The 14,990-nt window shown below is 49.4% G+C and overlaps 1 protein-coding gene and 1 non-coding gene across 3 annotated transcripts in view; one reads left to right on the top strand and one right to left on the bottom strand.

Annotated features, from left to right (window-relative positions):
• The window catches only part of ABCC1 (ATP binding cassette subfamily C member 1), a 131,242-nt gene that overhangs the window by 53,245 nt on the left and 63,007 nt on the right, over nt 1-14,990 (bottom strand). For both annotated transcript variants that reach the window (XR_003793296.1, XM_029221742.1), the window contains exons 8-12: nt 10,394-10,624; nt 9,549-9,726; nt 8,161-8,322; nt 5,107-5,199; nt 2,806-3,009 (exon numbers count right to left, since the gene is read on the bottom strand). Coding sequence is in view for 1 of the 2 variants with exons in the window: in XM_029221742.1 (XP_029077575.1) it covers nt 2,806-3,009; nt 5,107-5,199; nt 8,161-8,322; nt 9,549-9,726; nt 10,394-10,624 (868 nt within the window). In the remaining variant the exon portion in view is untranslated. The remainder of the gene's footprint in view (nt 1-2,805; nt 3,010-5,106; nt 5,200-8,160; nt 8,323-9,548; nt 9,727-10,393; nt 10,625-14,990) is intronic.
• On the top strand, nt 13,022-13,152 carry LOC114895075. The gene has a single exon (XR_003793388.1). It is a non-coding gene; the product is annotated as a small nucleolar RNA SNORA24 (small nucleolar RNA).

Here is a 14,990-nt window from a genome sequence, read left to right as displayed (position 1 = left end):
ACTCCAGTCAATTGGCAGCAGTCACCTGGAGGGTTGCTTGAACGTAACTCAGTGGGAGAGAGCACCACGACAGACCGGGGGTCTGGTATGGGGGCAGGGGAGGGCAGGGCCCGAATGTCACATCCCTGGGGGCTAACCCCTTCATCTTTCACGCTCAAAAACCCAGAGGCAGGGAGGTGAAATGACCGCTGCAGGTCACACCATGAGCTGGCAGGAGAATTCAGCAGGGGTCCTGACTCTCAGGAAAACATTCCATTCCTCTAAGCCAGGGCTCAGCCAACTGTGGCCTGTGGTCTACCCATCTGTGTCTGGGCCCACGGGCTTAGGGTGGATTTTATATTTTTAAAGGATCAAAAAAAATCAAAATATTTCATGACACATGAAGAGTGTATAAAATTCAGATTTCAGTGTCTATAAAGTAATGTTTACAGGAACACAGCCACACCCATTCATTCCGTGTTATCCACAGCCGCTCCTGCACTACACCGGCAGAGATGAGCAGCTGCAACAGAGATCGCACGGCTCAGAACACCCAAAATATTTGCTAGCTGGTCCTATACAGAAAATGTTTGCTTACTCCTCCTTTTTCCCAGCGTTTCTCAAACTTTAATGTGCATACAAATCACCCAGGGGGAGATTGCTAATACTCAGGTCTGTCTTAGCCTGGTGTGGGGTGAGGCCTGAGAATCTGCATTTCTAATAAGCAACCCCGTGATGCCGGTGCTGCTGGTCCATGGGCCCCACTGTTGAGGACAAAGCGTGGATCCCAAACCAAGAGCGTCAGCAGCACCCGGGAACATGTCAGAAATGCAAATACTCCGGGCCCACCTAGACCGACTGGATCTGAAACTCTGAGTGGGGCCCAGTGAGCTGCATTTTAACAAGCCCTCCGGGTGACTGGGAGGCCCACACAAGTTTGAGCATCACTGATTTCCACCACACTGCCTTGTGTGCGGGTTAAGACTCTGGGAGACATTAAGCTGAGCCTAAAAAAATCCAGCGTCAGAATGGATACACTTTGACAAACACTGAAAAGGCAGGAGTTTCCTTCAACATTCCACCTGCAACTCCGCTGGGATGAAGCGGATGGTAGCCTAACAGAAAATTCTGTTTCTAATTTATGAAAATGTGTGGTTTTAGTCATAGGAACTTCCCATAAGAATATATATTTGCCAACATAGCTAAGTAATACTTATTAGCACAACATCTTTTAAAAAGAATGACATAGTTAATAATACAAAAACAGAGAGAAAAAATAAACATGGGCGGGGGCATGATCTGAAGTCCTCCATAACCATGCTCAACTGTCAACTGAGCTTAAAGGGTTTCCACAGTCCATATTGTCTCCTGGTTTGGGGCCAGCTTTGGAAAATAGTTAACTCACACTATTGTCTTTAAACTTTTCAAAGTTGGCCAGCTAGGGATAGACCCATTACAGTACCCCAAAACATGCATATGGGAACATTCAGGGCAATGTGGGTCATAACTGCAAAGAAGAGGGACCAGCCTAAAAGGCCAGCAACGAGAGATGGGTTAAGTCCAACTACAGCACATCCATGCTCTGGACAAGCAAACATCACTAAAATAGACGAAGCAGGGCTTCCCTGGTGGCGCAGTGGTTGAGAGTCCGCCTGCCGATGCAGGGGACACGGGTTCGTACCCCAGTCCGGGAGGATCCCACATGCCGTGGAGCGGCTGGGCCCGTGAGCCATGGCCACTGGGCCTGCGGGTCTGGAGCCTGTGCTCCACAACGGGAGAGGCCGCAGCGGTAAGACGAAGCAGATCTGAATGCATGAACTGAGAGATTACATATCAAGTCCAAAGGTCTAGAACACCATGTAAGTATGAGTCCATTTGAATATATTACAAATATTTTAAAAATATCTATATGCATAATTTTCCTAAAAAGACATACAAAACTGTCACTTTGGAGGAAAGGGACAGATGGAGGGGAGGACAATATACTTTTCATTTCATAACTTTCTGTACAGTTTGAATTTTTTTTCAGTGAATGACAAATATTTGTTGAGCGCCTATTATGCACCATTTTAGGCACCATTTAGGCGGTTTGTGACCAGATGACAGTAGATAAGGAGCTGATACTATAATGTAGCTCAACTATGGCAACAAGCACGCATGTAGTTCAGCTGACATTTGTTTTTCTTAGCAAGACTTTCTCGGGACTTCCCTGGTGGCGCAGTGGTTAAGAATCCACCTGCCAGTGCAGGGAACATGGGTTCAAGCCCTGGTCCAGGATGATCCCGCATGCCGCAGAGCAACTAAGCCTATGCGCCACAACTACTGAGCCTGCACTCTAGAGCCTGCGAGCCACAACTACTGAAGCCCGCGCGCCTAGAGCCTGTGCTCCACAAGAGAAGCCACCGCGATGAGAAGCCCACGCACCACAACAAAGAGTATTCCCCGCTCGCCTCAACTAGAGAAAGCCTGTGTGCAGCAACGAAGACCCAACGCAGCCAAAAATAAAATTAATTAATTAAAAAAAAAAAAAAAAAGACTTTCTCAGTAAAGGAAGCAGACAGCAGAAGTTTACATTCCACCACAAACTTCTCATCTTATTGTGAACCTGTAACAAACAGTTCCCGAACTAGCTACTTTGAATATCCCTGGGCTGGAAGCTGTAAATGCTGTGAATAAAACAAAAGGTGGGAGTGGCACTATTAAAAAGGAGTGGTTGGAGAAGGCCTTGCTGACTTGCTGAAACAGTGACTTCTGAAAAATATTTAGGCATGACAACACAATAAAACATCAAACAATGTGGGCCAGGATAAACTTGGCTTCACTCACCAGGAAAGGTGTGCAGACCCAGGTGAAGGTCCCCACGGCGGCCAGGTAGGCAGATTTCTTCAGCACCTTCAGCTCCTCCTGCCTGATGGCCAGTACCTTATCTTTGAATGCCAGCTCCCAGGCGTAAAGCTTTAGCACTTTGATGCCATTCAGAATTTCATTCATCAGCTTAATCCGATTGTCTTTGCTCTTCATGTGGGCCACCTTCGAAGAGAGGAGCAGTCAATACCACACCTGGGGGCCGGCTGCTCACTTCTGGCCCTGGCATCAGACCAACACTCAACAACCCCACCTGTTAAAAATGGGCCGTCCTAAGGGTGGGAAAGCTGGCCTGCAATCCCTATGAACCCTAACTCTTGACCCTGAGAGCACTCCAAGGGATTCTTTTTTCAAGGGAAAAAAAAACTGCTTCGAATCACATTAAACTGGACATCAGAGAAACCTCTTAAATTCAGAAGGGAGGAAGAGAGGCAAGAAAAACCTTTCAGGTATCCAGGGAGGAAGGGGCACATGCCCTACTCTGCTGATCTAAACCGAGAGATGACATTTTTTTTTTCTTCCATTTTCTTATTTTCTTTATTGCTTTTCAGGCAGTACACGGTTGTTAAAATGCTGAAGTGTTTCTGTACCAGCTAGCACTGGTTCTGACCATTTGGGTGCCCATGCTGCAGAGTTGTTAAATATTTTTAATGCCACCTGGCATTTTCCTTACGCCAGGCACTTTTCTAAGCTTTTCAAGTGCATTTAGTTCTGCTCACGAGAACCCTATCATTAAGTGTTATGTCATTCCTGGGTCACAGAAGAGGACAGTTTAAGCAACATGAGGTCAAAGCGAGAGACTGAAGCCATTTCAGAGGTGGGCCGTTCAGGGAAGAGGGTAAGAGTCGACACAGCCCCATGCCCCTCCCACGCCTCTCCTCCCTTCTCCCCAAACCTCATTCCAACAGCCCCACGTCCTGCAACTCTTCTCTCCTTCAGCATCACCAGCGCGGCCAAGCTCTCTCATTTGAAATTCCACAGGCACATCATAAATAGCCATCAGTGGGGGAGCAGAGGAATGAACTCTGGCCTGTCTCTGCTATGGACCGTCAGGCACGAGTTCAAGACAATGAAGTCAGACCACATGGCATGCTGCAGAAAGATCCCCCAGGCATGGTGTCGGACGATAAAATCACTCTGCCAAACAGGCCCGTTTGTGTTAAAATATATATGGTGATAACACCACGACACACATACACATACACACGCCAAGCCTAACTATAGAGTTAGTCCGATCTCTATATAAACACATCAAAAGTTCTAGAAGGATTTGCTTCAATGTGTTAAGAGGACAGGGAAGAGGGGCTTCCCTGGTGGCGCAGTGGTTAAGAACCCGCCTGTCAACGCAGGGGATACGGGTTTGAGCCCTGGTCCGGGAAGATCCCACATGCCGCAGAGCAACAAAGTGCGTGCACCGCAACTACTGAGCCTGTGCTCTAGAGCCCGCAAGCCACGACTACTGAGCCCACGTGCCACAACTACTGAGCCCGTGTTTCACAACTACTGAAGCCCGCATGCCTAGAGCCCGTCCTCCGCAACAAGAGAGACCACCGCAATGAGAAGCCCGCGCACCGCAAGGAAGAGTAGCCCCCGCTTGCCGCAACTAGAGAAAGCCTGCGTGCAGCAACAAAGACCCAACACAGCCAAAAATAAATAAATTAATTAATTAAATTAAAAAAAAAAAAAGAGGACAGAGAAGGGGACATGCCCTTTTAATCTATATACTTTTGTATTATTTGAACTTCCTTTTATAACGAAAAGGCATTCACTCTGTTACTTGAGTATTTAAAAACTTAAAAAATACGAAGTATCTCTGAAAATAAAGAGTTTAACACTGAGACCAGCATAAGGAAATGGGGAGAAAAGCAAGGGGTGATTTTTGCTCAGCTCTTGAAAATGCACACACACAGAAAGGAATACACCCATGGGAAATAAGGAATCTCTTGGAGGCTCACAGATGGGACTTCAGTCACTGGCCCATGAGGTCTAACTATTTCGGGAGTGCTCAACCTCAGTGACCCAATGTAATAACCTGGGAAGCTTTAAAAACTCCCAATGCCCAGGCCTCACCCACATTAGATGAATCAGAATCCCCGGAACTGGGCCTAGGCACCAGCATTTGTTAAAGCTCCCCACGGGGTTCCCACAGGCAGACAAGGCTGAGACCCCCAAGGCCTGTGCAGAAGGAACTCAACTAACACCCAAGTGGAAAGGCCTTAGGCAGGGATGCAGCTTGGAGCCCTGTGCAGACACACCCCCTACCTGGTAGGTCTTGGTCTTCATGGCCATCACTGCATTGAGGGGAACCATGAAGATCATCACAGCCACTCCAGCCAGAACGGAGGGGCCCAGGTTCTATGGAAGGAACAAGAACAAAGGCCTTAGCACGGGGCTTCCACAGGCTGAGCCACCCAGTGTAGCCACATTACTTTTCAGATTTATCCGGGAGCATCCCTTGGGGTCCCACAAACCCTGTAAGAACGTTCAAGGCCACAATCCTTTATCCGAAACCCTTGGGACCAGGTTGAGTTTCGCAAATGAGAACGTAAGGATTTCAGAAAGGTAACAGGATGTGGAGCAGAAAACAGTGAACACGGCCCACCGGACGGCTTATCTTGTTCAAAGGTCCTTGGCTGGCGCCTGGGTGCTTGGATTTTGGGAGGGTTCCCACCACCATTCTCAGAACTGATAAGAGTGACTCACTGCGCCTAAGCTGTTTGCATGAACAATGTGGTTTCTGCTGATTAACCCCTTTTCCCTCTGGGAGCCTGGAACTTTGGTCTGTGCCAGGCAGAGGCTGCCGGTGTGACCAGCCCCCAATAAAAACCCCGGGCACAGGGTCTCTCCTGAGCTTCCCTGGCTGGTAACATTTCACATGTGCTGTCACAATTGTCACAACTCGTTGCTGGGGAATTAAGTGTATCCTGTGTGACTCCAGGAGGAGAGGACTCCTGGAAGCTTGTCCTTGGTTCCCTCCGAACTTTGTTAATCTTGCTATAATAAATGATAGCTATGAGTCCTCCTAGCAAATCACGAACCTGGTGGGGTCTCGGGGACCCCTGACACAGGTAGATATGCCTGTATATCGCACCTCCACAGGGCCCTGGCACAGCGCTCCAGAAGCAAATGCAATGATTTTTTTCAGTAGCAAAACAGGAATATTCCCATGAGAGGGATAATCAAAATTATAAATCACACATCAGTTCAAGTCAAGTCTTGCCACCAAATAAGTTAAGAAAAACTTTCAATTTTCAGAGCTCTTTAATTTGAGGACTTGTAGATAAGATGCTGTAGACTGTTCTAGTATCGCATTTGCAGATAAGGAAACTGCATCTCAGAAAGGTTAAGTGGTCATGACTGAGACAAGATACAGATCAACATTTTTCAACTTCCAAGTTACACAAATAAAAAGAGACAGCCTACGAAGTCCATCCAGTGCACACTTGCTTAGCTGAGACGGATGGAACTAGAGGGTAAGCGTGTTGGTCCCTTCCAAGGAGTCACCCTCGGGGTCTCCAGTCCTAGTTACCAAAAAAATGCTGCTACCGCTTGTTTCTGTGATGGATCTCTGCCCAGTGAAGATTAATCCACCTCTAAGCACGAAGGTGATTTCTACCAACAATCTAAAGCATTGGGAATCAATTCTGAGAGCAAATCATAGTAACTAAAAGATACCAAGCACGTCGCTGTACCATGTACTGTTCAGGGAACACTACCTGCGCTAATTTATTCAATTATCCCAACATCACTATGATGAGGTTCCCTTATTATTACCAGTTTACAGGTGAGAACACCAAGGCTTAGAGACATTAAGTAATAAGGTCTGGGAGAGGCAGGATCTGAACCCAGGCAGCCTGATTTCAGAGCCACGCTGACCCCCATTATCTTATGTCGTGTTCTTGATTGTCAAATAGAGAAACCCTGGTTTTGGTCTCAAGCAGCGGTTCCCAACCAGGGAGGACTATTCCCCCAGGGGACATGTGGCAACATCTGGGGACTGTCACAAGTGGTGGTGGGAGTGTGGGGGAGGGGAGGTGGGGTGTTATTGGGATCTAATGGAGAGAGGCCAGGGATGCGGCTAAACATCCTACAATGCACAGGACAGCCCTCAACAAGGAAGAATTATCCGGCCCCAGATATCAGTAACACATTCAGCAACTCTCATCTAAAAAAAAGCAATTTTGTAGTGGATCACAAATCAACCCTGAAGGCAATTCTAAAAGAAGTGTTCTATGACAGCACTTTCTGGAGAAGTAGATGCCCCAAGACATCTGCTAGATGGAAGAAGTCCATCTAACTGAGAGGGAAAAAGAATCAGTGGAAGTTGCATTTGTCACAGCCTTGAAGTTTGGGTGGGATTCCATCAGTAGGGAGGAAACAGGAAAGGGAATTCCTGGTGGAAGGAAAGACATGTGCAAAGCCCCAAGAGTAGAACAGAATAAGGCACATATTCGGCTCTAAGTATCTTTGCTTGTCATCTTTATATTTTGGGAGCTGCCCTTCCCCATGCGGAAGGGCTGTCAATCACACCTCCACCCCTTCCACAATGAGAGAGAGCATGTGACCCAGGGTGGCCTATCAGAGAACTCTGCCTATTTCACAGTGATTGGCTCAGGAATGTGAATAGGACTGTGCGGAGCCAATCAGAGTGCCCCCTGGGACCCGGCTGAGACAAAGAGGAATGCAAAAAGGAATCTCTTTTCTCTGGCACCACTATCTGTGAAGATGATCTAAGCCCAACACTATGGAAGCCATTTGAAGAAATCCCACTGAGAATGAAGTCAACTCAGAGAAACACAAGGCTAAGAAATGATAAGAGTATGAGACTGAATTCTTACAGCACTGCTTGAACTCCTGGATCCATCCCTACCTGAAGCCAGACCCTGGACTTTTCAGTTACATGCACCCATAAAATTCCCTTTATTTGCTTATATTACTCTAAGATGCATTTCTATCCCCTGCAGCCAAGAGACTCTTAACCAACATAACCTGGGACTTGTGAATAAATGAGTTTGGTTAGCATTTGGGAGGATACAAAGGGAGAAATACAATGTGTATGTTATAGGGTTGTTAACTACATACACTGTCAAGAAGAGACAAATGCAAATGAATACCATGCCACCCTAGAGAACATAACCCAACAACTGAAGAAAGGAATAAAATACCCAGGAACTGGCTGATAGGCCAGAAAATAAAATGTGAATGACGGCAAGAAATGCCAGCGAGCTACAGACACTGACACCCACTCACTCGCCCCCAATGCCCACACATGGAGGCCCCTCCCCACGCGCCACGGGAATGACATCAAACACACACCAGCCACAGGAGGTAGAGGGCAAGGATGACTTGCAGAGGAGCTGACCAGATCATGTTAATGTACGTGGCCAGGTCCATGAACCTCTGGGCATCCACAGACATGAGGTTGACGATCTCCCCGACGGTGGACGATTTTCTGGCTGAATTGGTGATCACCAGGGCCTGGAGACAAAGGAGAGGGAAAGAGGGTGAGTGTGACAGGCGACAGCCCAGTGCCCTCCCTCCAGGCCCACGTGGAGGAAGGAGACAGCTCAACAGTCGAGAGGCCACTGCTCTTTTCTCCTCTCCTGGCGGCTTATCTGCCTTCCCAGCCCATGTGTCTCATCACAAAGCCCACTCTCTTATCGACAGCACTCACTGCTTCCCCATCCTGAGCTCTTCAGTATGGAAGGGACCTCAGAGGTCGCCTAAACCAGGGCTTCACACACTTGAGTGTGTACGCACCCCCAGGGAGTTTGTTATCGTAGGACTGGAATAGGGACTCTGCATTTCTAACAAGCCCCCAGGAGATGCTGACGCTGCTGGTCCCCAGATCACCCTGAAGGACCAAGGTCTCAGCCAGGGTTTCTCATCCTTGGCATTACTGACATTTGAGGCTAATTCTTTGAGGGCCCGTCCTGTGCCTTTTAGGATGTTCGGCAGCATCCCTGGCCTCCACCCACTAGATGCCCCCACCCCCAGCTATGACAATCAAAAATGTCTCCAGACATTGCCAAACATCCCCTGGAGGGACACACATTCATCCTGGCTCTCGATGGTTTCACGCTGTCACCTGGGGAGTTTTAGAAATACTGATGCCTGGGTCCCACCCTCAGAGATCATGACTTAGTTGGTTGGGGTGTAGCCTGGTCCTTGGAAGTTTCTGAGGCTCTCCGGGTGAGTCTAACTTCCAGGCAGGGCTGAGAGCTCACGATCAAGTCCGTCTTTCCTGACTACCTGCTGAACAGTCTCTTCTTAACCCACGTGGCCCAGAGGCTAAGAAATGAAGGGACCGAGGAGGTAATCCAGGTCCTGTAAGGCTGTCCGTGCCCAGATACCTGCTGAGTATCTGTCACCCAAGGAACATACCATCTGCTCAGTTCAGATGGAGAGTTAGAACACGCTCACACACAGACTATTGGCAGCAGAGCACGGATTCAAACCTGGATCTCCCCAAATCAAGCGCCACCTAAGAAATTCAATTACCCTCAGCTGACCCCAGGGCTCCCGGACATGCCACAGGCTCGCCTTGGGATCAGCTTTGCTAAGCCCTCAGGCCTGACGGTCACTCCCTGCCGCCCGCGACCACTCAGGCCACCGTCATGCCACTGCTCCAGAAGCTGGGCCTGAGAGGTAACCCGGCCAAGCCCCCAGGGGTTCCGCGGAGGCAGCGGGAGCCGCGGGCCCACCTTCCGGTACACAGCCCCGATGACGGCGGTCTTGATCCGCATGCCGCTGACGAAGCAGATGTGGAAGTACTGGTGCAGCACGAGGGTCTGCAGGCAGGCGCTGACGAACAGCAGCGCCGTGTAGAAGTAGCCCTGCCAGTCTGGGGCCTTCCTGTCGTTCACGAAGCTGATGAGCAACCTGTGGGGCAGCAGGGACAGAGCGCCACGTCAAAGACCGCGAAATGTGTGCGCGTGGGGACAAGTCCTCTGGCTTCCGCGGGTGACCTTCTCCTGAGCCAGGCAAGGCAGGCACTCTCAACGCCAGTGTTATGAAGCCCAACCCACGTGGCGATGCCCATGCCGGGGTGGGGGTGGGGGGTAGTAATCACGGCAGGGTGCGCAGCCCCGGGCTTCTCGCATTGATTGCTCTGCCTCATCACCCAAAAGTGACCAAGTAGAGAGCACAAGGGGCAGAGGGAGGGAAAGAGAATGAACATGTGGCACCAAAGAGACAGACAGAAGCAGGGAGGGAGGGAGGTAAACAGAGATGACGTCCTTTCCGGGTTTAGGCTGCAGCTTTCATGCAATCTGCCATTTCCCTGCTTTTGGTTTCCCGAGATAATCCTCTATCTTCCCCCTTTTGGCTTCAGGGGAGCCTGGTAAGGTTTCTGTTACTTGCAACCAACGTGGCCTTAATTAAGATGGTTGTATTAAAGCAAAGCATCAGGCAAAGCAGGTAAGGAGGTAGAGGCCTGGCCCCGTGCCCTCGGGAGCATGCCACATGACCCTAAGGGAGGGTGAAGGGTGTCGCGAGTGGAAGGTCAAGGACGTGAAGAGCTACCCGGCTGAGAGGGAAGAGGCCTTACTTTAAGATCTCTGGGCCGGTAAACATCATCAGGTCGTGCACAGCCTTGAACAAGAAGCTCATGAGGAAGTAGGGCCCAAATGTCTTGTATAACACCTTGAACAGGGACGGGTTCCAATCCTTCTGGGGGGACTTGATGATCAAAGCCTCGGCCTCCTCGTTCACATCCACCTTGGAACTCCCTTTCGGCTTGGCGGGATCCTTGGAGGAGTACACGATCTTCACCGGCTGTCTGGAACACGAGGAGCAAGGAGCAGTTGTGGGGTCTGCCAGACACTCAGCCCACCGGCCAGGAGAGGGCAGGAGAAGGCCCCCCCAACAGGGAGGCCCAGCCAAAGAAAACCAGTCGCTGCAGAGAAGCAGCTTAGCATGGTGACTCTGACCACAGACTCAGGATCCTGGCCAGCTGTGTGACTTTAGGCAAGTGCCTTAACCTCTCTAGGCCTTAGTTTCCTCATCTGTACAATGGGGAAATAGTAAGACCTACCTCACCTATACATGACTTAATATAGCTAAAAGGCAGAGAAAAGTGCCAACCCCAAAATGACCTACAGATTCAGTGTAACCTCTATCAGAATCCCAGCTGGCTCTTTATAGAAATGGAGAAGCTAATCCTAAAATTCATATGGAAACTCAAGGGATCCAAAAGAGCCAAAACAATCCTGAAAAAGAAAAGTTGGAGGACTCACATTTCCCGACTTCAAAACTTACTATGAAACAACCATAATCGAGACAGGCATGAGGTTGAGCATATACAGAGATCAATGCAACAGAATTAAAAATCCAGAAGTAAACCTGATTGATTTTGACGAGGTTGTCAAGGCCGTTCAATGGGAAAAGAACAGTTTTTTCAACAAATGGTGTTGGGAAACTAGATAGCTGCAGGCAAAAGAGTGAGTTGGACCCTTACTTCACACCATATACAAAAATTAACTCGAAATGGATGAAAGACCTAACATAGAGCTAAAACTATAAAATTCTTGGAAGGCAACAGAGGGGGCAAAACTTTAGGACCTTGGATTTAGCAATGGATTCTTAAATACGACCCCAAAAGCACAAGCAACAAAAGAAAAAATAAACTGAACTTCATCAGAAACTTTTGTGCTTCAAAAGACACCACCAACAAAGTGAAAAGACAACCCACAAAATGGGAGGAAATATTTGCAAATCAAAACTCTGATAAGGGACCTGTAACTAGAGCAAATAAAGAACTCTTACAAATCAATAAGAAAAAGACAACCCAACCATAAAAGGCGCAAAGAAGACATGCGAACGGGGTAAGCACATGTAATGTTGCTTAACATCTTAAGTCATCAGGGAAATGCAAATCAATACCAGGATGAGATACTGCTTCACACCGGCTAGGATGGTTATCATCAAAAAGTCAGATAACAACAAGGTCTGCAAGGATGTTGAGAAATCGGAACCCTCATACATGCCCCTGTGAAGTCCCCTCCCACTTGTAACAGGATATTGCAGAAATGATGGAGAGAGAGTGTCATTCCCAAGGTTAGGTTGCAGAAAACACTGTGGCTTCTTTCTTGCCCTCTCATGGATCATTCACTCTGGGCAAAGCCAACTGCCGGGTGAAGAGGACACTCCACCAGCCTCCTGGAGAAGCCCCCATGCTGAGACCTTGCCAACAGCCAGCACAGTCTTACCAACCATGTGCAATGTGGAAGCAGATCCACGGCCCCGGTCAAGGCTTCAGAGGACTGCAGCCATGACAGACCTTGAGCCAGAACCACCCAGCTAGACCCATCCCAGACCCCCGACCCAGAGACCCTGTGTGACATAGTAAATGTTCATTCTTATTTAAAGCTGCTACGTTTGGGGGTGACCTGTTATGTAGCAACACATACAGCTTCCCTCTCCCAAAATGCAGTCAAAGCAACCTCCTCAAAAGGCCAAACGTGGGCTCCATCCCTGAAATGTGCACCCAAGCTTCATCCCCATCGTCCACCCGACACAATCGTCCACTGCATGAGCTCACTGAACATCATTTAATCACAGGGGATTCTTGCCTCTCCCATCTAAGCCACATCTGACCATTTGGACCAACTGAAACGCCCTCCTGGAGACCACAGCCTCCCAACCTGCCTTGGAGGGGACGCCCTCCTCCGTCCCCACTCCAAACCGTGGGCACTGGTCTGGGCTCTGTCAAGTCGGTATCCTTCCCCTCGATGCTCCTCACCCCAGGAAAGGACCAGAAACATGGGAATCATCCCTGAACCCCTCTCCTCCACACTCCCAGCTCTAGTCAGGCATATGTTGTGTCCATCCCACTCCCAGGATGTGTGCAGTCATCCATCCACGCTTTCCATCGCCACAGCCTCTGACCCATGCAAGTGACCATCGCCGGGGCCTCCTCCCCACTCCCCCCATTTCCTTCCACTTTCGTTCCCTAACAACCAAGTCCCTGCACGGCAGCCAGTGGGATCCTCCTAAAGCGCATCACCCCAACCTCAACGCCACTGCTGGCCTCCCACTGCATCCAGAATAAAATCTAAAGTCTGGGTGAAGTTGTAGAATTTCCTACGGCTGCTGCAACAAATTAACACAAACTCAATGGCTTGAAACAACACAAATTTAACATCTCATAGTTGTGGAGGTCAGAAATCTAAGGTGGCTCCATGTATCTTTGGGACCTGTCAGCTGTGGAAGTCTCCCTTCCTAGCCATGGAAGAGCACATTCTTGTTTATTGGCAAAGCTGCCACTACTTAACTGGTATCAGATTCTGACTGGCACAAGTAACATTCTTCACTTCAAAAACCTGGAGGGTACTGGGTTATTGGGCAAACATCTAACTACTGTTCAAATGTTTCTAGGAAGCTGAACTAATTGTTCCAATGGATGATGGAAAATATAACAAAATATCAAGATATCCAAAGCAATATGGACGAAGTCTTATTTAGCATCCTGTAGTACACTGCCAACTGTCATTTTATTTTTTTTATTTATTTATTTTTTTGCGGTACGCAGGCCTCCCACCGCTGCGGCCTCTCCCGTTGCGGAGCGCAGGCTCAGCGGCCACGGCTCACGGGCCCAGCCGCTCCGCGGCACGTGGGATCCTCCTGGACTGGGGCACAAACCCGCGTCCCCTGCATCGGCAGGCGGACTCTCAACCACTGCGCCACCAGGGGAGCCCCACCAACTGTCATTTTAAATCTCAAGTATGGTATTTAAATGGAGAATAAAGGAGTGCTTCCTTGCTATATAAATAAAATGCTTGATTTGTACAGATTAAAATAAAAAAAAGAAAAAAGAAATCTAAGGTGGGCCTGCAGGCTCCATGGGAGAATCTGTTTCCTCCTTTTCCAGCTTCTAGAAGATGCTTACAGGGACTTCCCTGGTAGCGCAATGGTTAAGAATCCGCCTGCCGATGCAGGGGACATGGGTTCAGTCCCTGGCCCGGGGAGATCTCACATGCCACGGAGCAACTAAGCCCATGCACCACAACTACTGAGCCTGTGCTCTAGAGCCCACGAGCCACAACTACTGAGCCCGCACACCACAACTACTGAGCCCATGTGCTGCAACTACTGAGCCCGCATGCTGCAACTACTTAAGCCTGTGTGTCTAGAGCCCATGCTCCACAACAAGAGAATCCACTACAACGAGAAACCCGTGCACTGCAACAAAGAGTAGCCCCCGCTCACCAAAACTAGAGAAAGCCCGCGCAGCAATGAAGACCCAACGCAGCCAAAAAAAAAACCAGCCCACACACCTGGGCACGTGGTCCCTGCCTCCACCTTCCAAGCCAGCCACTCAGCATCTTCTCTCTCTCACCTCCTCCTTATAAGGACCCTTGTGATTATGACATCAGGCCACCCCAATAACCCAGAATAGTCTCCCATCTCAAAATCCTGAACTGAATCCCATCTGCAAAGTCCCTTTGCTAACATATTCACAGGTTCTGGGGATCAGGATGTGGCCATCTTTTTTTTGGGGGGGGGGGGGCATTCCACCAACCACAGAGGATTATTTCTATTTTTCGTGTTGTCAGTGTCACTGCGTAAGCTCTTTCCCTGCTCACTTTACTGACTTCCCCTGAAGCTGGGATTCTGGCAGGGATTTTTAGTATGATTTCATTCAGCACACACATGCCCTCTTGGAAAGGAGGACAAGAAGGCAGGACCAGGGGGCAGGGAGTGGCTGAGTCGTTCCCCCCTCCGCATTCATTTTCTGCACCACGTCCTAAGCTGGGCCCTGGCCCTGGGCCTGCCTGGGCTGCCACTGACCCAGGCTATTTTCTGTGGCCAGGAGACGGGCGGCCAAAGGGCCAGGGAGAAGGTCTCAGGAGGGCAGAGAGGAGGAAGGCTCAGGCCTGGGGGGAAGGGGTCTAGAGAAGTGGAAGGGACCAGCTACGGCCGAGTCAGGAGAGAAAAAATACCCAGTGAACAAGAGCCCTCCAAGGGAAGCTGGCGCTCCTGGAGGGTGAGGAAGAAAGCAGGGCACCTGAATGGTCTGGCTGGGAAAGAAAGGAAAGTTGGAGAGGAAAGGTCTGAGTCAGAAGAAAACTGCTCAGGACAGGGGAACAGGAAGGGGTGGGGAAGCTGGAGGCTGGGAAGAAAAAGGAACTTGCTCACCCAGGGGA

The sequence above is a fragment of the Monodon monoceros genome, unplaced genomic scaffold (assembly GCF_005190385.1).
Source record: "Monodon monoceros isolate NGI ecotype Baffin Bay Population unplaced genomic scaffold, NGI_Narwhal_1 Super_Scaffold_13, whole genome shotgun sequence".
In the NCBI taxonomy this organism is placed as follows: domain Eukaryota; kingdom Metazoa; phylum Chordata; class Mammalia; order Artiodactyla; family Monodontidae; genus Monodon; species Monodon monoceros.
This window is presented reverse-complemented; position numbering and strand designations above follow the sequence as displayed.